Source organism: Phyllobates terribilis, unplaced genomic scaffold (assembly GCF_046119375.1).
Source record: "Phyllobates terribilis strain yellow unplaced genomic scaffold, ASM4611937v1 Scaffold_2__4_contigs__length_985480577, whole genome shotgun sequence".
NCBI lineage: Eukaryota > Metazoa > Chordata > Amphibia > Anura > Dendrobatidae > Phyllobates > Phyllobates terribilis.
Genome location: NW_027362762.1, coordinates 189,910,038 through 189,935,395, shown reverse-complemented (window position 1 = coordinate 189,935,395; position 25,358 = coordinate 189,910,038). Strand labels below are relative to the sequence as shown.

Here is a 25,358-nt window from a genome sequence, read left to right as displayed (position 1 = left end):
TGAAGAATCTGTTAAAGTCTTACCTGCTTTTCCAATCCCCCGGCGCTCCACTACCGATCTGTACTTCTAGCAGGGACTTCTTGACTTGTACATGTGACCACTGCCGCTAATCACTGACTGCAGTGGTTCTCACCTGCAGCTAATGATTGGATTAGTTTGACCATATCTAGGATAAATCTCCACAATTTATCAGTGGGGTGTGGATCCTTTCTTCAGTTACATGCACAGATGATTAACGTCAGTGTGAATAAAATAACAATTCCCATAGTAGTAAAGCTGCGCCCTTTTAAGTAAAAAGATGACTGACGCTCCTCGGGCACCAAGCATTTTCATACTTAGAAGTGTACAATGAGTATTGCGAAAGCTAGAAAGTCCTTGTGTGGTTTTCTTTTTTTTTTTTTTTTTATTGTACCAGCAATTTCAACTTGTTTGCACACCAAATGCCAGATATTTCGGACGAGAACAAGATACTTTCCATGCCGAGAGCCTGGATAGACTTGTCACTTTTTCCACCATCCAGATATTTCTCTTCATTCTTTGAAGACTATTTAACTGCTGGAGTTTATTTTTGTCTGTAATCCATTTTATTAGATTTTGGCTGTGTAACAAATGGTATTGGAGAGTTCATCCCATGATGAATCTTTTTATACCAAAAGCACAGTAGCATAAAACATAATTTCTCAATTTTTATTTATTTATTTATTTATTTTTTTCTGTGCTTCAAATGGTGGGCTCTGGACCATGGACAATCCTGCTATTCTAATCTGCTTCTTCACTGACAGGGCAGATCAGTGAGTGTCCACCAGCACTAATCTTATTAGCTGGACGTGCGCATTGCCGTACACATGTAACACCAAGAAGCAACATAATTTATAAACAAATGTCATAATTCTTCACTTGATATTTTATTTTTTTTCGACAAGTGGAAGAAATGTTAATTTCATGTGATCTGTGCAATAAGTTAGAATTTACATGCAGATTGAGGGCAAAAATCGCTGCACAGTTTTTGTAGGTCAAACTATTGTTTGCCTGCAAAGAGTTTAAGAACCGCAGTGGCTCTGTGCTGTGGTATGAGGCTGGGATCACACATGGCGCTAGTGGAAACTGGTAATACAAAAGGTAAGAGTCCCGTAAACACAGGCCAGAAAGTTGTCGACGATATAGGAGGACGGACTGTACTGCCTTAGTTTTTTACATATAATGGGAATTTGTGTGAATGATTGTTGTTCCCACCTCTTAGAATACACTTAACCTCGTTCTCATCCGCAAACCCAGATTTGGCTATGTTCACACATTGCAGCCAATTTTGTAGCTTTTAGCCGCAACAGCCTTGTACCGTGTAAATTTCACTGTTTCTCTGCACAACCGCTTAAAGAGTGATCTTCATTTTAATTTAATCTTTCACTCTTAATTCATGGATAAAATCTGTACTCTGTGCATACCGATTTCCCAATACTGAGATGAGTTGGTGAGGTTAGTGGGGCCACTGTCACCTCCAAAGCGGGTGGCATTCAGAGCTATCTGACTGCAAAGGGCCATATATTCTTGCACAGGGACCCGCCAGTGAAAAGACCACAGGGTTACAGGGCTGTTGTGGCTAAATGCTGCAAAATGACCACATGTGAACGCAGCCTTAGCCTGTATAAAAAAATGCAATCAAATGACACATGTTTTGAGCATGTTTACCTATGTAGTGATTGGGAACACGTTCCTATTATTGATGCTCCACGTAAAAAGACCTCTTTATTCACATTATTGTCCAGTCCTCTTTGGCTGAGTTTCCACATAGCATTGGTACTGTGGCAAGATCCGCAATGGTTTTGAGTACTGTGGATATATTTGTGAAGGAGGAGCGGAGCAGCAGCACATTTCACACTTTGCACCTAAATCCACAGCATAGATTCACATGTGTATGTCAAACCCACAGCTCCTGTCAGTTCACACTGTGGATATATTTTGCAGCATGGGCAAGAGATTTTTTCTGTCACCCATGACGGCACAACGAGAGAGGGGATCCACCCTTCAAGGACAGGAAACCTTCAAGATAAAAAGGGCGGCGCCTCTCCCCGCTTCAGTGGTTTCCTGTCCTTGATGGGGGACCTTCCTTCTCGTCGGGCGCAAGGATGACAGCATCAGGATCGTCTTACCTGGGCCAGGGCCGGTCTGGTTTGGCAGGGCACAGTCTCTGCTGCGGCCGGTCCCGTGAATCCTGGAAGCGCCGCGGGGGGCGCCAGCATGTGGTCTCCCCGCGGGCGGTGGTTTTGCGGCATCTGCACAGCATGGTGGCCGGCAGCCCCGCGTCCCGGATGTGACGTCACGGGGCGCGACAGAAGATGACGAAACCGGAAGTCGCGCCCCGATGACGCGCGCCGGGACCTCCTGACCCCCGTGCGGGGGCGGTACCGGAAGCTGCGGGGACGCCGGCGGTGATCTCCCTGGCACAATGGAGGTACTTAAGGGTAGATCACCGGCCAGGCAGCGGCGCAGTGCAGAATGGCCTCACAGCAGCCCTCCCCACCGCATCAGCAGCAAGAGCAGCAGTCCATGCTGCAGCTGCAGCAGCACGAGGAGATGGAGCAGCCACAGCAGCCTCGGTGCCAGAGGCGTACCCAGGAGCAGCGTCCAGCGCAGAGTAGGAGCAATGGACGTTCTGGGACACACAGCGCCAAGGATTCCAGATCCAGCCGGCATAGCTCCAGCTGGGTTGATGATTCCGCGGTCTCCAGAGGAGAAGTATCTGATACCATCCTGCCTCCCGTTCCGGTACCCTGTCTTTGTTTACTGGGTGGTGAGTGAGCTACGTGAAAGTCGGCGTATTAATGTAGACTTTTTCTGTTTTGTCTCTCTCTCTCCCTCTCCTTCCTCCGGTAATGGGCAGGATGTCCCTAAGAAGTGTAAAGTGAAATCCAAGCATAGAGTATGTGCCCTGTGTGAACGGGGCCTAACGAATGATTGGCCCAAAAAGTTATGCCAGTCCTGTATTGAAGAGACAATTGCGGAGGAAGCTCCAACTTTTTCTTCAAATTTAAAGACTCTGGTTAGGTCTGAGGTAGAGAGATCGGTAAAATCCCTTTCCCAACCATCCCAGGCCCATAGAGCAAAAACTCCTCCCCCTCTTTCAGGCTCTGAGTCCGACGAGGGATGTTGGATGACTCCACTGACTCTTCCTCCTCGGATAGCGGAGCAGGGCCAGGTCATTGTTTTCCCCTGGAGAGTGTGGATGGCTTGGTGAAAGCCGTCAGGTCCACAATGGGGTTGGTTGACCAGAAAACAAAAGTCAGTGCAGGATATTATGTTTGGCACCTTGGATCGCAAGTTTTTCCTGTTAATGATAAGGTGCAGGGTCTTATCAGGAAGGAGTGGGATAGGCCGGATAAAAAGGGCCCCCTTTCATCCTCCTTCAAAAGGAAATATCCGTTTAGTGAGGAGGATACCGCTTCCTGGAGTAAGGCCCCGAAGCTGTATGTAGCAGTATCCAAGGCTTCTAGGAGATCTTCCCTCCCTTTTGAGGACTCGGGGATGCTGAGAGACCCGCTGGACCGGAAGGTAGATACCTTCCTTAAGGGTACTTGGGAGTCGGCAGCGGGGGCATTGAAGCCAACCATAGCGGCAACTTGTACAGCGATGTCCCTTATGGTATGGTTGGACAGGTTAGAGGACCAGATTAAAAGCAATGAGTCACAGGACTCCATTCTGGCCCCTCTGCCGGTATTGAAGGGAGCGGCGGCCTTCTTATCAGATGCCTCGGCAGATTCCGCCAGACTAGCGGCAAGATCTGCGGCCCTGTCTAACGCCGGCCATAGAGCAGTCTGGCTGAAGTGTTGCCCAGGGGACATACAGGCAAAAGGAAAACTATGCTCTCTTCCATGTGAGGGGGATTTTCTGTTTGGTACCTCTCTCTGGACTCAATCCTGGAGAAAGCGGGGGACAGTAAGAAAGGGTTCCCTAAGCCTTCCATCCCATCCTTCAAGCAGTCCTTTCGGAGGAAGAAATTTGGCCGCAGGAGGGCGTCCGGGGAGCAATCTAGATGGGAGGATCGTTCCAGGAAAGGGAAATGATTTTTGTTCGGCGGGCCCTCCCAGGATAGTCGCAAGCCGCCGAAGTGACTCTCCCAGGTGGGAAGGGGGGGGGGCTCTCTCTCTTCCTTCCAGCCTGGGAAAAGATCTCTTCCAGCAGGTGGATCCTCAACTTAGTGAAATCAGGGCTAAAGCTAGAGTTTCGGAGGAATCCAGTTTATTCTGACTGCCCTAAGATCCTCTCTACCAGAACAAGGGGCACTAGAGGAAGAAATATCAGTTCTCCTACAAAAGAATGTCCTGCTAGAGGGGTCTCCACAAGAAGAAAGAGGGGGGTTTTATTCCCCCTTATTTCTTATAAAAAAGCCGGACAATTCATCCAGAGTCATCCTCAATCTGAGAAGGCTAAATGCGTTCCTGAACATTCCGTCATTCAAGATGGAGACAATAAAATCAGCTATAACCCTTGTATTTCCCGGCTGCTACATGGCTGTGTTGGACCTAAAGGACGCATACTATCATGTGCCGATCCATCACAATTTTCAGAAATACCTCAGGGTAGCTGTAAATATGCAGGGAATTATCAAGCACTTCCAATACAGAGCGCTTCCCTTCGAACTGGCAGTGACGCCCCGCATATTCACAAAACTGATAGCGGAGGTTACAGTCCATCTCAGGGAGGAAGACAGACTGGTCATTCCGTATCTGGACGACTTCCTGATAGTGGGCAAAACATACGATCACTGTCTGGGCCAGGTCGATCAGGTATGCACCATTTTAGAAGACTTAGGATGGTGTTTAAACCTAGAAAAATCCAAATTGATCCCTCTCACTACTCAGATCTTTTTGGGCCTTACGCTGGATTCAATTCGGCAAGAATGCCGCCTCCCCGACCAAAAGAGGGAGAAAATAAAGAATCTAGTTTCGACAGCAATAGCGGACCCAGTCATGACTCTCAGGGGGGCAATGTCTCTGTTGGGATCCCTCACCTCCTGCATCCCCGCGGTACCCTGGGCCCAATATCATTCAAGGGAGTTCCAATGGGACGTACTGAGAAACGAAGTGATCCTGGGGGGACATCTAGAAAGCAGGCTACCTCTCCCCCAGAATGCGATTCAATCTCTGTATTGGTGGTTGGAGACAAGCACGTTCCAGACAGGCGTATCTTGGGTTCCCCAATTCACTAGGGTGATTACTACAGACGCCAGCCCCAGGGGGTGGGGGGCGCACTTGGACAACCACGCGATACAGGGGACTTGGTCTCAGGAGGAGAGTCTGGAGTCCTCCAATTTGTGGGAGTTACGGGTGGTAGAGAAAGCACTGATCAGCTTCTTGCCCCTACTAGGAGGTCATCATGTGAAGATCCTGTCCGACAACCAGGTTGCAGTAGCTTATGTGAACCACCAGGGGAGAAGCCGTTCAAGGTCACTAATGCAGGTTGCGGGGAGAATATTTTCGCTGGTGGAGGGAAAAGTTCTCTCGTTAAGGGCCCTTCATATCAGAGGAGAGGACAACATGAAGGCAGACTTTCTAAGTCGCAGGCCATTATTACAGGGAGAATGGGCTTTAAATCTCTCGATCTTCCGCCAGCTAGTAGCCATGTGGGGGTCTCCAGAGGTCGACCTGTTTGCAACCCGTCAGAACAGCAAGGCAAAGAAGTTCTGCTCACTGAATCCCTTAGAGAACCCGCTAGTAGTAGACGCCTTCCAGTGCAGGTGGGATTTCAGTCTGGCCTTTGCCTTTCCCCCAACGTGCCTTATCCCAGCGGTGTTGAGGAAAATTCGGGAGGATCAGGCTCGAGTGGTCCTCATAGCCCCTTTCTGGCCCAAGAGGCCGTGTTTTTTCTGGCTAAGAAACATGTCCATCACGAACCCCTGGATTCTTCCAGAGATTCCTGACCTTCTTGCTCAAGGGCCTATATTCCATCCTCAGGTGAAAGGATTGCACTTAGCGGCCTGGAACTTGAGAGGTCGTTGCTAGAAGGTCGGGGTTTCTCATCAAATTTAGTCACTACTCTTCTAAAGAGTAGGAAGCCAGTCACTACCAAGATTTATAGTAGAGTCTGGAAGAAGTTTTTGTCGTCATCTCAGGGAGTTTCCCTGGGGGGGGGGGGGGGGTGGTTCCCATTACAGCCATTTTAGAATTTCTTCAAAAGGGGCTAGAAAAGGGTCTAGCAGTGAGCACCTTAAAGGTCCAAATCTCTGCCTTGGGAGCCTTATACAGTTATAATCTGGCCGGTAACAAGTGGATTTCCAGGTTCGTGAGGGCATGTAGTAGAGCCAATCCAGTCCCTACAGTTAGGGTCCCTTCTTGGGATTTAAACTTGGTGCTAAATGCATTAACAGGTTCTCCCTTTGAGCCCCTTAGCTCAGGGTCCATAAAACTACTTACCCTAAAAACAGTACTTCTGGTGGCCTTAACATCGTCACGGAGGGTTACTGAGTTACAGGCTTTGTCGGCAGATCCACCTTTTACCCTAGTGCTATACGATAGGGTAGTTATGAGACCAGACCCTGCTTTCCTACCTAAAGTGGTTTCTAGGTTTCATATGTCTCTGGAGATAGCCCTACCATCCTTCTGTCCTGAACCCAAAAATAGCAAGGAGGAAAGGTTTCATACCTTGGATGTCACGAGATGCCTTATGCATTATTTAGCATCCACAAGCTCATGGAGGAAGGATAGGTCTCTCCTTCCAGGGCTCCCGAAAGGGATTAAGGGTCTCAAAAGGCACTCTGTCAAGGTGGATCCGGGAAGCCATTGCGAAGGCCTACACGGGGTCAGGCAGAGATCCCCCTGACAATTTGAAAGCCCACTCTACTCGGGGCATGGCTGCTTCCTGGGCAGAAAGGGCGGACGTGCCCATTGAGCAAATATGTAAGGCGGCCACATGGTCATCTCCGTCCACTTTCTATAACCACTATAGACTTGACCTTTCTGCCTCCTCTGATCTCACATTTGGGAGAAGGGTTCTGCAGGCTGTGGTCCCTCCCTCACATACTTAGTTCTCTGTAATTCTCTCGTTGTGCCGTCATGGGTGACAGAAAAACACGTATATTACTTACCGGTAATGTGTTTTTTCGGAACCCATGACGGCACCTTTATATTCCCTCCCTGTCACTGTGGTGTACACCTTCCGGTGGGTGGGTGTTGAGTGTTCACATGGGTGAAATTCGTTCTAGTTATTAAAATTATGTGCTCTAACCGGAGAGTCCTCTCATGCTCTGTAATCCACTGAAGCGGGGAGAGGCGCCGCCCTTTTTATCTTGAAGGTTTCCTGTCCTTGAAGGGCGGATCCCCTCTCTCGTTGTGCCGTCATGGGTTCCGAAAAAACACATTACCGGTAAGTAATATACGTGTTTTTAAAATCTGATTCACTGGAAAAATACAGCTTATTTTCTGTAGGCAAATATGTAGCAGAAACTTCATTTTGATAAAGGTAATGAACCAGTCACTCATCCAGTCACTGTCCACATTGGTGTGCAATCGTGCATTAACTGCAGATTTTGCTTATGACGCAAGACTGATGGAGATTTATTTTTTGAACCAACTCCTGTGCCTTATAAATTGTTAGGAAGAAATGCATGTGTGAATCCAGCTGTACACTGTGTGCCGAATTATTAGGCAAATGAGTATTTTGATCACATGATACTTTTTATACATGTTGTCCTACTCCCAGCTGCATAGGCTTGAGAGCCAACTACCAATTAAGTAAATCTGATGATGTGCATCTCTGTAACGAGGAAGGGTGTTGACTAATGACATCAACACCCTATATAAGGTGTGCTTAATTATTAGGCAACTTACTTTCCTTTGGCAAAATGGGTCAGAAGAGAGATTTGAAGGGCTCTGAAAAGTCCAAAATTGTGAGATGTCTTGCAGAGGGATGCAGCAGTCTTGAAATTACCAAACTTTTGAAGCGTGATCACCAAACAATCAAGCGTTTCATGGCAAATAGCCAACAGGGTCGCAAGGAGCGTGTTGGCCAAAAAAGGCGCAAAATAACTGCCCATGAATTGAGGAAAATCAAGCGTGAAGCTGCCAAGATGCCATTCGCTACCAGTTTTGCCATATGTCAGAGCTGCAACGTTACTGGAGTTTCAAAAAGCACAAGGTGTGCAATACTCAGGGACATGGCCAAGGTAAGGAAGGCTGAAAAACGACCACCTTTGAACAAGAAACATAAGATAAAACGTCAAGAATGGGCCAAGAAATATCTTAAGACTGATTTTTCAAAGGTTTTATAGACTGATAAAATGAGAGTGACTCTTGATGGGCCAGAGGCTGGATCAGTAAAGGGCAGAGAGCTCCACTCCGACTCAGGCGCCAGCAAGGTGGAGGTGGGGTACTGGTATGGGCTGGTATCATCAAAGATGAACTTGTGGGACCTTTTCGTGTTGAGGATGGAGTGAAGCTCAACTCCCAGACCTACTGTCAGTTTCTGGAAGACAACTTCTTCAAGCAGTGGTACTGGAAGAAGGCGGTATCGTTCAAGAAAAACATGATTTTCATGCAGGACAATGCTCCATCACATGCATCCAACTACTCCACAGCGTGGCTGGCCAGTAAAGGTCTAAAAGAAGAAAAAATAATGACATGGCCCCATTGTTCACCTGATCTGAACCCCATAGAGAACCTGTGGTCCATCATAAAATGTGAGATCTACAGGGAGGGAAAACAGTACACCTCTTGGAACAGTGTCTGGGAGGCTGTGGTGGCTGCTGCACGCAATGTTGATCGAAAACAGATCAAGCAACTGAGAGAATCTATGGATGGAAGGCTGTTGAGTGTCATCATAAAGAAAAGTGGCTATATTGATCACTTCTTTTTTTTTTTTTTACATGTCAGATATGTTTTTCTAAATTTTGTGCACTGATATTGGTTTACCTGGTGACAATAAGCAAGTGAGATGGGATTATATTTGGTTTTTATTAAGTTGCCTAATAATTCGGCACAGTAATAGTTACCTGCACAAACAGATATCCTCCTAAGATAGCCAAATCTAAAAAAAAAAAAAAAAAAAAAAACACTCCAACTTCCAAAAATATTAAGCTTGGATATTTGAGTCTTTTGGGTTGATTGAGAACATAGTTGTTGATCAATAATAAAAATAATCCTCTAAAATACAACTTGCCTAATAATTCTGCACACAGTGTATAGGTAGCATAAGATATTGCAAAATGTAGTTGTCAATAAAGAAAAAGATGATCAGATGGGCAATGATAATGGTAAACTGTGCAGCAACTGGAGTTTTTGCAATAAGGAAAGGGAGGATTTTGTAAAGTGACTCTTGGTGGTAGAGTGGTTTCCCATTTAGATAGCCGAATGAATGCATGTGTAACAGGAGACTAGCAACAGCTTAAAACATGAAAAAGCAATGAGCTTGATGGTTCTTGTCTTACAATAGGAAAAGAAGCTTCATGGTTTCTCAAGGGCATCCTCACCGCTGAAAACAAGTAGGTGGTAAGGTGCACAGAACTGCTTGACTATGCCAAGGGTGCACCGAGCACCTGTACTTCGTGCATACTTTATATCATCTTTGTTTTACAGTGGTGGCCCATTTTTTTTTTTTTTTTTTTTCTTATAAAGTGTTGTCTTTTTCGGATGAAAAGTCTGCAATTATTCTGACTGCAGTCTGCTGAATCGTTAGTGCGATGTGTACAATATACGTATTCCCCGTGTGGATAAGTGACCACTTGGTCTTGTACAGCTTTGCATCTTGTGGTCCCATGACTGCCTAGACGCATCGGGAATACAGGGGAAATGTGACTGCAGACATTTCTTCTGAGACAAGACAACATCGTCACTTGTAGTAATGTATGGCGTTTATTGGTACCCTAATCACAAAGCCCATAGAAGTTTTAAAACTCACTGTTTTTTCCATACTGCAGAGCCGTTGGCTTTCCTCGTGCGCCCCTCTGCTACTGCCTGTGAATAATCCCATACTAACACCCTTTGGCTTTAGGGCTGATCAATGTCCCATGGTTGATTTACTACTCCCACATTGTGACATCTGCAATGCTCAGGACATGGTGAGGACAGTGATAAGGAGAATATTGAAGAAGAAGAAATGTACCCTTCTGTCACAGCGCCCCTTGCCGTATGCACCTTGTGCTGGCTCTTCCCTACTAGTGAGCTTCTGATAAGTTTTATGTCTGACCCCTTGTTCTTGATTGTATGGCATCTCCAAGCCGGATTCTTTTTATTTTACATGTGAAATCAAAATCCCTGTTCAATGAGAACATTTTTGCTTTCATCTTAGGTTTTCCCTACCACTCTGGAAAAGACGAGCGTGGTGAGAACACGTATTCTTGCCCTGGGCTGCAGACGGCCTTCTCTAGGGCTTGTATAATGTTTCATGTCGGTCTCCTGTTTCCTGCTGGGGGGAAGCCCACTAGTGCTGTGCGTTCACCAGATGTTGGGATAGGAAGGGCTGAGCAGCGCAGACTCACAAATGGTTGGGATTCCCAGCTGTTACCTTGTTCTCCTGTTTCACATCTAGAATACAGACATGGCCCTGGGATTGTCCACAGGGTGTGTTTCCTGCTAATGCAGATTCCTGCTGTGTGCCTTTTGTTGTGTGAGCTATTAAGAGGAACATACTTTCCATATAAAAGCATAATCTGAATGCATGTGAACTGTGTTCATGTCCTCTCAAATGTCTTTACTCCTTTTTAGTAACCTTTTCAGGCGGTGAAATGGTTTAACTAACAAATAAAGTAGCACTATAGCATGCAAACATGAAATTTTGAATTGCATTACTGCTCTAGAAAATAGGAATAATTAAGAATACTTGGCGCATAAATTGGCCAATTCATGTGTAACCGGCAGCCACACACCGGCTTCTGTTTTGGAAGTGACGGTCAGTCTTTTGATATTTGTATACATGGGCTCTCTGACTGAGCACTTTACCCCTCAACCTCAGGCGGTTTTAACTATAGCAGGATCTACCTTCCCATATACATGTAGGCTTCAGCCTAAGAGAGGATTCACACTAGATAGGTTACCAGCAACCAGAGTCGCCTTACCGTGGCTGGCGGGTACACATGAATTATCCAATTTATGCGCTATGGTTTCTCACTTATTCCTATTTTCTAGAGCAGTAATGCAATTAAAATGTAATGTTTGCATACTATAGCGCTACAGAGTGCTACTTTTATTTGTTAGTTATATATGGCGATGACTACTCTTAGTAAGAACATGTTTTCTGTTTTGGAAGTGACGGTCAGATCTTTTGATACTTGAAATGTAAACCTTCACATTTTCCTCCATTACAAGGTTATCCTAGATTTGATTTAAACAATAGGAAAGAAAGTTTACAGAATATATTTCGGTGTGTATTGGAGAAACCTGCAATGTAAGCTACCTCTACCCATTAATGTGAGGTTTTATTTTATTGCCTGGTTCTAAGCACAGTACCCTGGTTTTAAAAGGAAATCCATCAACAGAAAACTATCTATTGAATAAAGGTTTTTATGTTAAAAAGGTTTTTCTTTTTTGCATTTTTTATTTTAAAGGGCACTTGGGAGTTGGATCAGCCCTCTTAAGCCGTCTATATGGGCACGCAGGTCATAGGAAGCTGAATAAACGGATAACTTGATTAGATCTCCAATCCAATGTCTTATTCAAAAGAAATCCACATTTTTCTTAATATGTGAGACGTTAAGATTAGTGATGAGCGAGTATGTTCTGTTAACCCTTTAGGTGTCCCTACTTGCCGGACTGGTGTACCAATTTTGCCATGTCTGTGCTATGTAATCTTTATACTGGGACTCTGACACGGACCATATATTAAACGCAAGCATTATTAAGCCTAAATCTGACCATAAGGAAATGCTGCTGTATCACAAAGGTACATCCATTAAAAGGACTTTGTTTGAACAGTCATTCTGTGCTGACAGTCCCACTGCTCGGTGCATCATGGCTGCCTATCATTTAAATACCCCTTCCCACCTGCTTGTTTTTCCTTCAGTCTCCACCCTACCTTATTTGATTTTACAGCACTGGCTTCGTAGAGGAAAAACAAGCAGATGGGAAGGTGTATATAAATGATTGGCCCTGCCATGGAGCACGAGCGCCTGCTGTACTTGGTTTGAGCGGTCATCCTGTACTGACAGTCCCATTAAGTCTGCTCCTCCTGGGGCATCATACTGTACCACCATTCAGCCTGTCACGGACTAGAAATAAGCAGTCACCCATGGAGCCTTAGCATTACTTCACGTTGTTGACTTCAATGTAGAAGGTACAGTGAGGTGAACACAATTACAGGTTTCAAACTGTACTATATGTGCACTAAAAGTTGTCGTAAATCCTAAATATGATTAAATGTTGAGTTCAGCCTTTTCTGATTTTCATTTTAGAAAAATAAAAATGTGATCTGTTTCTGTCTTGCAGGCCGGTCCTTGATGGGCACCCTCACCTAACCCTGTGCACAATATTCCACAATGGCATTTGATTCGTCACCTTTTGTTCTGCCCGGTGTTTCACAGCACTTCAATATTCAGACTGTTGACACCGGGCAAGAAAATCCTTTTGAGGACTTGTGTAGCCTAGAAAATGGACGGCATTATGATGTGGTTCCAACTGTGGTGTGTTCCTTGTGTTGCCTTTTTGGACTTGTATATATATTTTTCGGTAAGTAAAATACATCTTAATGTGCTTCTCACACAATTTGTAAATTTTAAAACACATGGGAAAAGAAAGCTTCCCCTTTAAAATGAAGACATCATCAGAAAATGAAGTATTGATTAAAACAAGTTTTTTTGCTAAATGTATTTATTTGTTTAAATATTGGCTATTATATATTTTCTTCTCTTTGATATAAAATTAGTAATCTTGCAATTTTCACATTGGCCACTGGGGCTTTTTTAGACTTGTATCTCCTGTCCTTTCAGGAAGAGTTTATAGTTTTCTTATTAGAGGCAGTATTACAGTGCCAGATAACACCTCTATATACAGCTGATAGCATAGGATCCACCAATCACCATAATTAATAAGATGTCACAGTGGACCCTGCTCCTCTCCCATCACAATGACCTTTTCACTTACTCATTAGACACTTCAATACAAACAATGAAGTGTGGGTCTGACTATTAATAATAATAATAATAATAATAATAATAATAATTATTCCAAGGCACTTTGCATGTGAAAAAGGGGGTATACATAGCAAAAAACACTTGCTGACTCATTCTGTTATGATTATTGTGACTCGTACAGGAGGAGAGAGGACCCTGCCCTCGAGGGCTCACAGTCTACAAGGGATGGGTGAGGATACAGTAGGTGGGGGTAGAGCTGGTCGTGCAGCGGTATGGTGGAGCGGTGGTTACTGCAGGTTGTAGGCTTGTAGGAAGAGTTAGGGCCCCGTCACACTAAGCGATGCAGCAGCGATCCCGACAACGATACGACCTGTCAGGGATCGTTGCTGCATCGCTAATACATCGCTGGTGAGCTGTCAAACAGGCAGGCTCACCAGCGATCAGGGGAGCAGCGATATCGTGGAAAGAATCGTTCCACGATGTCCTGCTCCAGTTACCAGCCTGCTGCAAGCAGGAGCAGGCTGGTAACTATGGTAAACATCGGGTTACTAAGTGCGCGTGTGCCCCTAGTAACCCACTGTTTACCATGGATACCACTCTGCTACGGTGCGCGGGAGCCTCCGTGCACCGTAGCAGAGTGGTATCCATGGTAAACAGCGGGTTACTAAGTGCGCGCGTGCCCCTAGTAACCCGATGTTTACCATAGTTACCAGCCAGATCGTTGGTCCCGCTGGTCACACACAGCGATGTGTGCTGGCCAGCGGGAGGCCAACGACCAAAAAATGGTCCAGGACACTTTGCAACGATCAGCGACCTCACAGCAGGGGCCTGATCGTTGCAAAGTGTCACACACAGCGACATCGCTGGTGAGGTCGCTGGTGAGTCACCAAAACCGTGACTCAGCAGCGATATCGCTAGCGATATCGCTATGTGAGACGGGGGCTTTAGGTCTTCAGAATCCATTTGAAGGTTTCCACGGTAGGCGAGAGTCTGATATGTTGGGATAGAGCGTTCCAGAGTAGGGGGGGAAGCACAAGAGAAATCTTATATGTGATTGTGGGAAGAGGAGATAAGAGGGGAGTAGAGAAGGAGAGTTTGTGAGGATTGGAGGTTGTGTGCAGGTAAGTACTGGGAGACTAGGTCAGAGATATATGGAGGAGACAGGTTGTGGATGGCTTTGTATGCCATGGTTAGGGTTTTGAACTGGAGGCTCTGGGCAATGGGGAGCCAGTGAAGAGATTGACAGAGAGGAGAGGCCGGGGAATAGCGGGGAGCCAGTGGATTAGTCGGGCAGCAGAGTTTAGGATAGATTGGAGGGGTGCGAGAGTGTTAGAAGGGAGGCCACAGAGCAGGAGGTTGCAGTAGTCGAGGCAGTAGATGACGAGGGCGTGCACTAGTGTTTTTGCAGAGTCTTGGCTGAGGAATGTGCGGATCCGGGAGATATTTTTGAGCTGGAGTTGGCAGGAAGAGGAAAGAGCTTGGATATGTGGGTTGAAGGAGAGATCAGAGTCCAGGGTTACCCCAAGGCAGCAGCTTGTGGGACTGGGGAGAGCGGGCAGCCATTAACTTTGATGGATAGGTCAGATGAGGTGGGGGGGAAAGATGATGACTTCAGTTTTTTCCATGTTAAGTTTTAGAAATCTATCAGAGAAGAAGGATAAAGTAGCAGACAGACATTGCTATGTATGTTTCCTGAAATGGGAAGTCACTGGGTTTTTGACACCCAATTTAAGAGCAGCATAATGTAGAGATTGGGATTCAAGCATCTGTCAATTGGGCTGCTTGAGTGTGGTTTTAAAACTAGGACTAGTAATCCTACAGCCATGTAGTCCTCTGTTTTCATGAGCTCTGTATAGACCCATCACTGATTGGCAGATTTCTATGTGCACTGTTTATAACCAGAAATCAGTGGTGTGGGTGGATTATATAAACTTCAGCATTCAGAGAACTGGTAGATATCAAACACTGATTTTTATCAAAACTGCAGAAACCAGCCCAGTAAGTGATACATCACTGGGGTCTCAGCCGCTGCATCATGCTGCTCTTAAATGGGGTAGCAGAGACTTTGTCTTAGATTGTGCTTTAATGGGCACCTTGGTAGGGCCAACCGTTGTAAGCTGACTATACATGCACGTAGGTCATAGAAAGTCAAATAAAATGGTACCCTGATATTTGCGATCCGATGTTTTATTCCAAAGAAATACATGTGTTTGTTTTTAAATGTAAATGAGCTGTTAAGATGTATGTGTCAGACATAATCTACCTGAGAATCTTCCTTCAGAACTTATTTTAAATGAGAGGACTTGTTACCAGTGTAAGACATGTAGCTAACACAGAACAGAAGAACTGAACTTTGTCTCCTGACAAACACGCCGTGCCGCGTGTCTCGCGGCCGTGCTGCACGCAACCCCGTCTGCCTGTGGGATGGAAGCTGAGAGAAGCCTGCAGATGTGTCCGGTATAATCACACACAGCTCTGCAGTGAGATCAGGAGAGCAGAGAGCGGCCATTACACATCACACTGGTAATGCCTCCTTTTAATTTAAAATAAGCTCTGGAGGCAGATTCCCAGGGAGATCTGTTTCTGGCATATAGATCTTAACATCTCACTTACCGTATTTTTCGGACTATAAGACGCACTTTTTCCTCCAAAATTTTGGAGGAAAGTGGGGGGTGCGTCTTATAGTCCGAATACTATCTCCCTGTATATACTGTGGCTCTGCGTGGTAGGAGGTCTGGGGGAGCGGCAGGGGGGGGGGGGGATCAGCGGGGCTCAGGAGGCTGCAGCCGACTGCTGCAGCCTGTGCTGTTTCCGCTACTAAAGAAAATGCCATGCACGCCCTGCCATGCGCGGCTCACACAGTGAGAGTGTCAGCAGCAGAGCGGGACAGCGCTGGGGGAGAGAGGAGGTGAGTAGGATTGTTTATTTTTTTTTTTTTGCGGGAAGCAGGATGGGGGCTCAAGGGGTGCCAAGCATTCCAGGATGGGGGCTCAAGGGGTGCCAAGCATTCCAGGATGGGGGCTCAAGGGGTGCCAAGCATACCAGGATGGGTGATCAAGGGGTGCCATGCATGCCAGGATGGGTGATCAAGGGGTGCCATGCATGCCAGGATGGGTGATCTAGGGGTGCCATGCATGCCAGGGTGGGGGAATCTAGGGGTGCCATGCATGCCAGGATGGGGGAATCTAGGGGTGCCATGCATGCCAGGATGGGGGAATCTAGGGGTGCCATGCATGCCAGGAAAGAGGGGCCATACATACCAGGATGGAGGATATTGACAGATTTGGGGGACATTACCCCAACACCAGTGTAAGCAGCAGACTCCCTCCCCTATAACAGGGCATCATGACCACATTTTTTGCTTAATTATTTTTTTCCCTATTTTCCTCCTCTAAAACCTAGGCGCTTCTTATAGTCCGAAAAATACGGTATATATTAAGAAAAATGTGGATTTATTTTGAATCAGACTTTGGATTGGAGATATAATCAAGGTATCCGTTTATTCAGCTTCCTATGACCTGCTTGCCCATATAGACGGCTTAAGAGGGTTGAGTGCCCTTTAAAATAAAAAATGCAAAAAGAAAAACCTTTTTAGCATAAAAACCTTTATTCAATAGATAGTTTTCTGTTGATGGATTTCCTTTTAAAACCAGGGTACTGTGCTTAGAACCAGGCAATAAAATAAAACCTCACATTAATGGGTAGAGGTAGCTTACATTGCAGATTTCTCCAATACACACCGAAATATATTCTGTAAACTTTCTTTCCTATTGTTTAAATCTATGATAACCTTGTAATGGAGGAAAATGTGAAGGTTTATATTTACTAGTGGAAAATGTACAAAAGTAGTCTGACTGTTACATCCAAGTAAGAGGAAAATGTACAGTAGTTTGTCACATGTTTTATAATCAAAATTTCTTAATGGTATAATTATATGTTGACTCTTTGGAAGGATAATCGCAAGTTTGTCTGTCCAGCAGAATTTCCAGACTAACTAATGTGTATGGGACTCCCTGACTGGTAGATATGGGGACTGCTCTTGTGATGCGACTTGACAGCCGACTTCCCACAAGTAGACAGCGGGGAGCCGGCTGTCAATCACCATGACGGGGCATGACTGCCGACGTGAGCGGAAGAGAAGCTCCTGTTTTGACATGACATCAGCTGAAGTAACTGAATCACCGTCAAAACCCGTCTGCTACCCCTCTGTACCAGCAGAGATCAACGCTGGGCACAACAGGCAGGTAACCTGCCTGTTAGTTCTTAGGCCCATAGTAACAAAAAAATAAATGCTCCTGAGTAACCCTGATTTAGCAGTTCAGGCTCAATTTGGATTAGCACTATGCTAACCGCACAGAAATGGAAAAAATTTTAGCAATCGTAATAATTGCTTTAAAAATTAATAATAATAAAAATGTTATTTTTGTTAATTTTAGGCTGGCTTGATGATCTGAATACAGACCACAATGTCCAGACCGGCCAATGGTCTCCTGACCTGAACTCCGCAGCTTCATAAGCTTGTATGTGACTATTGAAATCTTGTCAGGAGACACTCGGCCGGTCCCGATATCACGGTCTGAACTTGAACCGTGAAAGACTGATGATTGAGAAACTGGCCGTAAAGTCACAGGACAGAGGAGAGTAATTGTATGATTGTAGAGGACCCTGCCCATAGGACCCCCCACCTAATTAAAAAAGTGGGTCCCAAGAGTGATTTGTGAAGGTGCCATCGATGGGACCCCCTGCAAATCATACTTTTCTTACCTAGCTACTGCTTCTGAGAAACAGGCAATTTTTCTAATAACTTCTGTTCATCTAGAGACCAACTAAAGTATGGATGTAATCCCAGTGTGTTTGAAAGAAGGCATCCAATTACCCCCCCCCCCCAAAAAAAGTACTTTATGCTGTAGGGTCCGCAATGTAACCAATGCATGGTCTCCTGTATATGCTTTAACCATAGTCTCTGCTGTCCTTCTCTGCAGGTTACCGGTGCTTCAAAGCCATCATGTTTCTGTCGGGTCTGCTGGCTGGTTCAGCGGTTATTTTTTTACTTTGTTACAAAGAGCGAATCCTGGAAACTCAGCTGAGCCTGGAGCTAAGTGCAGGCATCGCACTGGGCATTGGCCTCCTGTGTGGACTGGTCACTATGCTTGTGCACAGCGTGGGCCTGTTTATGACTGGCCTGATTCTTGGACTTCTGCTGGCCACGGCTTGTCTTGTGGGCTTGGAGCAGTTCTTCCATCCACCCACCGCCTGGATTCCTATAGGCGTCATGATGGGCTCCGCTATGCTCTTTGCTGTATTGACTCTGCAGTGGCAAAAGCTTTTCACTGTGATTTCCACCGCCACCTTTGGAGCTGCTATATTGACTGTGTGCACAGATTATTTCATTGAATTGATGCTGCTGGTGCAGTATGTCTATGACTGTCTGCGCCTTGAGGTGTCGTTTCCCCTCTGCTGGTTCAGTTGGGTGGTTCTTGGCATCTGGCCAGTGTTGAGCATTCTGGGAATTGTAGTCCAGTGGAAGCTGACAGCTGAAGGCTTCTCGCATACAGATGGTGAGTACAGTTGTGTTCGCTCGGTGTTTTGGGGTAAGTTTTGGCGTTTGCTAAAATAAAGTAAAATTATTTTATTATAGTTATCAGAGGTTAAGCTATAGGAAAGGTTTCCTTTAATCATAGACAAGGAGTATGGTAACAGGCACCTGATTGTGCTGTGGTGTATGCAAAATGTCTCTAAAATGAATTGTATAAGGTACGCTGCCCTAAAATGCTTATTGTTCAGCATTGTGATTGCAAACTAGGTTAATAATGCATTTGTTTCTTCCGGTTCATCTGAGCTGTAATATGGGGATCTATTTGAGTTCATCTATACAGAAAAAAATAAATGTGGGCCTGTCCATTGCCTGCCGTAGACCTGCTGGAGCATTGTTTCGCAGCATAGCGCACAAGCACAGAGCTATGTTATACAGCCCCCCCATGTGTCTGAGGTCTGATCCAGAGAAACAAGAGCATAGCCCCTTATACAGAGGGCTGAAAAGCGTGCTATGCATGGACTTCAACATCAAACTTTAGTTTATGACCAGGAATCATCAGATCATCAGAATTTTCACATGGCGTTGACATGTATCCCATGACGAAATCTAAATCTGTGTCCCATGGATGTGAAGGGGGTGTCAATAACCTCATTTACATGAATTAGAAAATGTACAGGTTGGAAAAACCTAAAACTGCGTGCTACTTATTGCCGCAGATGATGCATGGAAAAGCCTGTGCTTAAGGTCAGGCCATGAGGCTAATCGTAATGTGCTTCTGCCACACTGCAAATTGTGTCTCACAGAAGGACATGCATTCAAAAAACATCACAGAAAAATAAACAGGTCAGATTACCAATGAACGAGATGCAAGAGACCCCCATGATAAAGGCGGAGGCAGCACAGATGCAAAATACTGATAAAGCAACCACTCACAGACCTGCCAATTCATTACCTGCCTACTATTAAACATGCACACAGATGGAGCTTGCATAGGACGCCAGTCACACAGATAAGTGTGATGCAGTGTCTGGCTTACAGCCTATTAATGACTCCCATACTATTCGATCAGGAGGGCTTCCCAGCATTATAGAAGTGCACCTCACGTGACAAATGCCCCAATTCACCCAACCTACACTAAAGGGCCTGGCTGCATCCTGCAAAATGGAAAAATGTGCAATAAAAAGATAAAAAATGAGACATCGGTCGATATATTGGCCAAAATGCACCTGCTTGCAAGCCACATGGGGGTCTATTGTATCCTGCAAGTGCATTGGTAATCTGACCTGTTGTTGGTCAGGCTTTTTTCTGTGATATCTTTTAGACTGCATTTTTTGGCAGAAATCTGAGGGTCCATCAGATTTCTGGTGCAGAAGACGCTCGTCGTGTTTTAAGCCATGTGAAACTAGCCTTAGTTTTATAATTCCTTAAATGTATATGTGCACTTAGAGAACCTTTTTAATAAAGGGCTATTTCATAGGGAAATGTGACTATATACTGTAATCTATTGCAAGTCATTGAACTCATGTACTTGACTGCTACCATCTGTGTGGTGATCTGCAGAGTGTATTCGGGTTAACAAGGGTTAAAGGTTAATGGGAAAGGTTGATAATATATTGTGACTTCCGGCTCTAAGGTTACTGTGGACTGAGACCTCACAAGTCCTGGCTCTGCAGCAATCCCCGCCATGAACACAATGCTGCTGTTACTTGGAGATCTGCTCTGGACTTGCCAAACTGTCACTGACACAAGAGGCGAAGGTGGTGACCGCATCTAAAGTGCAGAGGATTCCTTTTATTACGGCATCACAAAGACATTGTCTGTATTACCATCTAGCTTATTGTGTGCTGTATTTTTTTTTTTTTCCTCGTGTCCAACTTGAGCTAAAAAGCTAAACCAAAGCCCTATTCAACGTTCATCACATACATGTCTGTATCTCTAACATAGTTATTCAAACTATAATTTAGACAGCATACAGCATAGTTAGGGATGCCACACACCTTGTTGGCAATAAGTGAATTTCAATAACTGAAAATGCTGCAAAACTAATTTTACTTGAGCAGCAATGAAGGAATTGGCTAGTAATGAGATTAGTAAAACATCTGCATAACTGTAGATAGAATAATGGTTGCGGGCAGCATGAATCAGAGCCTGGCTGCACAATTGGTCAGGTATGCTTTTCCCTGTTTCTGAGAAGGCATAGTTTGAATAGCCAGTATAAAGAGGAGGGCACTACTGTAAAATGGTGCACAAGTAGGAGTCCCCCTCAGTGATGCGTTCAAAATCTTGGCACTCAGAGTAGATGAAATTAAATGATTTAATATGCAATCTAACAAAGGTTCACAAACGTTTCGGTCTACATTGGACCTTCCTCAGTGTGCCTATTGTCCAATTGAAAAGATATCAGCTTGCGTTTTATCCCCCGGGTCACTAGGAAGCACTGAACGCGGTGTCCACGCTGATCTGAGCGTCTGTTTGAGCCAGCGATGGACACCACATTCAGCTCTTCCTAGTGACCCAGGGGATAAAACGCAATCTGATATCTTTTCAATTGGACAATAGGCACACCGAGGAAGGTCCAATGTAGACCGAAACATTTGTGATCCTGTATTGTTAAATTGCATATTAAATCATTCATTTAATTTCATCTACTTTGAGTGCCAAGTTTTCTTGCGTATAGTTTGAATAGCCATCTGGGGACTATAAGGAGAGACCTGACTAGTCCAGCACCGCCGTCAGCCTGCTTCTTCCCTCTCGGTGTAATTGATGGTTCTCTCCCTGTCACCTAGAGTGGGGTGGGGTGTCACAGCATTTCAGAGTAAAGCTTACCTGGCTGCAATCGTGCATCCAGCCTCTGATTTCATGCTGCCGAATCTAATAACAGGTTCCCAATAAAGCCCTGTTTATTGGGTATTATATACTGCCCAAACAATAGGAATACAGTGTACAACTTGGCACATCATACCTGATCACCATAGTAAGTGACTAAATAGCTGCACACTTTTCATTAACTAGGATTTTTAGTTGCTTTCTATATAGTTGTCATGTTAACACTAAATATTGGTCCCAAGGTACAAGCTCTAAGTCACAGGCCATCAGGGCCAGCGGTGCCCTCTTCAGTAGTGACAAGTGATGCGCCTTTTTTTCACCCCAATTGCTATTATTTAGGGCAGGAGTCTAAAGGGTAATGGTCATTTTAATGTTTTGTAAATCAATAGTACACGTAAAAATAAGAAACTTAATAATATAGCTTTGATAGATCTGTTTTTCTTCTCCTAGACTGATCATTCTCAATTCGAGAATATAAGATCTAATTCCAAACCCAGCTTGGTATTTTGTGCATGGTGATCCGTCCTGTTTGGGACATCATGTCTGTAACTTTTTTTTTTAGATTTTACCTTCCAAAAACTCAGTCTGTGTACGATTCCTTCTTAATTTGACAGTGATTATAAGCAGACGGCAGAAGCGCCTCCAGCTCCTCAGAATCCGCCAGAAAGAGGCCAAGAAACGTCAGAGTGTAACTTCTCAAGAAGGGACTTATCGTCGAAAGGCTAACCCTATAAAGAGATACACTGGGGACATCCTTGCACCAGTGAGTCTGTTACAAACTAATTCTAGTGATGGAAAACAAAGGCACAAACATGTAATTTATGTACATTAAAGACTTGACATAAACATTGGTATTAAAATGTGTTTTGGGCCTTGTAGGATCTGGAGGAGTGTATTTATTTTGTAAGGTTTTGTGCAAAGTCTCCAGACAGTTCTGTAAACCGGGAGATGAAAGGCCTAATTACAGAAGTGTTCTTTTCTAGGTATCATACCATAGAACGTAATTCTTTGAATATTCAGTTAGTATATGTTAAAGTTAGAGCATTTGTAGAGGAGTGGGTGGATTTCATCCTGGACACAACTGCTGCATTCGGTGTCTTATGCATCTGCTGTTTCTGAAACCTACTGAATGTGGTCTCAAAACAAGTGATCTTGGCCCCACTGCCTTGTATAAGGAGGATTCACCACAGCTGGCAGCGAAGGTGAGATTTCACTTCCAAGCAGTGCCCTTTTAATGTCAGATAGCTACTCCCATAGTCAGTGCAGGGCACGGAGGGGCAGAAAAGCTGACATTGCAAGCATTTCTCATTATGTTTCTTATTGATTTCTCTCTTGCAGAGTTACTTACAGAGCCTCCGAGAGCGGCAGACTGGCACGGGCACATCTATGAGCAGCCTGAACACCAACATGCAGACGGTCGTTGACCTGGACTATGAATGCGGCTCTACTGTGCCCCTTACTGCCACTACTCCGGTCATTCGTGTCTGAGGCGCCCTCTCAGGGTATAAACTTGCATTTGATTCAAGATAATAGGCCAAATTGCTGTGCCTTATGTAATGGCTCTTGGTACATCTCACCCTCTCATTAGCCAGAGTCAATGCCCCCATCTCCTTCATTGAGTGGACTTCAAAAATAGAGGAAACAGAGAAAATGAAGGCATTTTGGACAGGTTTACCTAAGCCTGGTAGACACATATTGGATGAATGTATTTTACTAGATCATTTTAAATGTAATTCTGCCCAATGGAAGGGCGAACATCCGTCTTCAGGGTACCAGCCCCACTACCTAGCTGTACAGTATGGAAGACAAGAGTACTAAACCTCCTTTTATAGCATCTGAACATGACAGAGCTCGTCCAGCTGAAGTAGCCTGTAACGCTAGTGCTGAATTTGTGCCTTTTTTTTTTTTTTTAATGTGCATAATATACCAGAGGCTTTTACTTTGTAAATATAATATCTGCTCTATTTTGTTGGTAAGGTACATGCTGTAACAGTGTATATCCACTAAGTGCCCATCGGTCTCGCAACCAGATGGGGAGACGTGGTGCGATCTGCCATTGTCATAACTCGCATTGCTCTCTACACTTTTGATTGTGTGTTGGGCTGAATTCACACAACTGTAGTTTTGATTTTCGTGTACTACAGACTGCATTTGGAACATATTGCAGAATGCATCATCCGATTGTTTCCTAGACAAGTCAGATGGTGTGCATGACTCACCGGTGCATTGCAGTCAGGCAAAGAGACAAACATATATCTACTTCCACTGGACAGATATGAATCCTCCTCATGGTCGTGTGAATTCAGCCCTAAAAATTTAAAATTAAAGCTGATTTGTTGCATTTGGTAAAAGGGATTTTCTTCTTATAGCTTATGCTCCCCTTAGTCCAGCACTGCCTCTCTGCCGCTCTTCTGATCTGTGTACTGGCTGCAGCGGTGAGGTCAAGACTACTGAGCACATTACCGCTACAGCTAATCACTGAGCACAGCGGCTATGCCAATGTAGCCTGTCCAAGACCATTGAGCTCCGTGATTGCTGCAGCAGTGCTGTATACTGTAATCGGGACCTCCCCGCTCCTGCCAGTACAGAGACCAGGGAAGGTGTAGTCATCTGATTTTTATTATTTTTCCCTGGTGTTGGAGGCCAGAAAGCTATATCCAGAAAACCCCTTTAAACTGCTTCCATTCTCCTTTGCACTTCCTTGGAGTGTAGAAATGATTTGATATCGCTTTCACGTTCTGAAGAACCCCAGAAAGTTTTGCATTACACTTGTGTAAGTTAGCAGCTCATTTATAAGCTTTATGTTTCTAGATGTGCTACTCTGATATTGATCCTTTCAATCACATCGGTCATACTTTTCCAGGGTGAGATTTACCCCTATGATAACAAATGTGATATGTTGTTATTCAGATACTTTTATGTGAAATTTAGATATATGGAACCTGTAACATATATACAGTATATGTGAAAAGGGCAAATGAATGAAACCACTGCAAATTATTATTACACTGTTCTATAGCACTTTAATATATGAAGATGTATGTAACACATTGAGACAATGTTATCAGCCATACCTTTTACGTTTATGTATTTTATGTGTCCTGACCCCCTCTCCAACATATTTAAGCATCAATAATAAAAAGAACAGGATTTTTACATGTACAAAGCACTTAAGTCGACATGTGATAGGGCTATAGGTAAATTATCATAATAAACAACAAAAAAAAAAACACTGAAGCAACGATTGATAGGGGTTCTCCACTATAAGAGTTTGCAGGCGGATGTAAGAATATAAAACCTATCCTCGCCGCCCGGTCCAGTGCTGCTCCTCCTCCTCAATTCATACTGTTTCCCCCGCTGGTGTCCTGACATCAACATCTGGTGGGGGCCATCTCTTAAACTCTATAACCAAGCAATGGACACTAATCAAATTCAGCCTTCTCATTCTCCAACAGGAAGATATTTATTTAAATAGGTTGGCCACCTTTTCAGGTTTTTTTTTTTTTACTTTTTATGAAATGCATGTATTTGGGGTCAAAAAATTATTTTTGCAGTTGGTATTCGTTACACATATTGCACTATTTTGCTTTTACAGGCGCTTTGTTTCCTTTGCAGTCACATAAATCAACTGAGCGGAGCTCCGAAAGATAAAAAGTTATAAACTTTCTTGTTGCATTACAAATGGAATAAATGGGTAATTTCTGCGCTGCCGGTATTAAAGATGGAAAAGAAGAACAGTATCCAGGAATGCAGTTTATTAGTCAGCGCGCTTCAAAGTTCCAAACGTCATCAGTACAAATCACACTGTGGTTTGTCCTGATGTAGAAGTTTGGAGCTTTGAAACGCATTGACTAATAAACTGCATTCCTGGATACTGTTCTACTTTTCCATCTTTAATACCGGCAGCGCAGAAATTACCCATTTATTCCATTTCTGATGTTACCT

At 44.5% G+C, this 25,358-nt stretch overlaps 1 protein-coding gene across 1 annotated transcript in view; it reads left to right on the top strand.

Annotated features, from left to right (window-relative positions):
* LOC141201810 (transmembrane protein 198) overlaps positions 1 to 25,132 on the top strand; it is a 38,677-nt gene extending 13,545 nt beyond the window's left edge. The window contains exons 2-5 of the mRNA XM_073663692.1: positions 12,408 to 12,647; positions 18,034 to 18,609; positions 22,028 to 22,176; positions 22,752 to 25,132. Coding sequence (XP_073519793.1) covers positions 12,458 to 12,647; positions 18,034 to 18,609; positions 22,028 to 22,176; positions 22,752 to 22,901 — 1,065 coding nt within the window. The 5' untranslated portion in view covers positions 12,408 to 12,457 and the 3' untranslated portion in view covers positions 22,902 to 25,132. The remainder of the gene's footprint in view (positions 1 to 12,407; positions 12,648 to 18,033; positions 18,610 to 22,027; positions 22,177 to 22,751) is intronic.
* Positions 25,133 to 25,358: the final 226 nt, after the last annotated feature.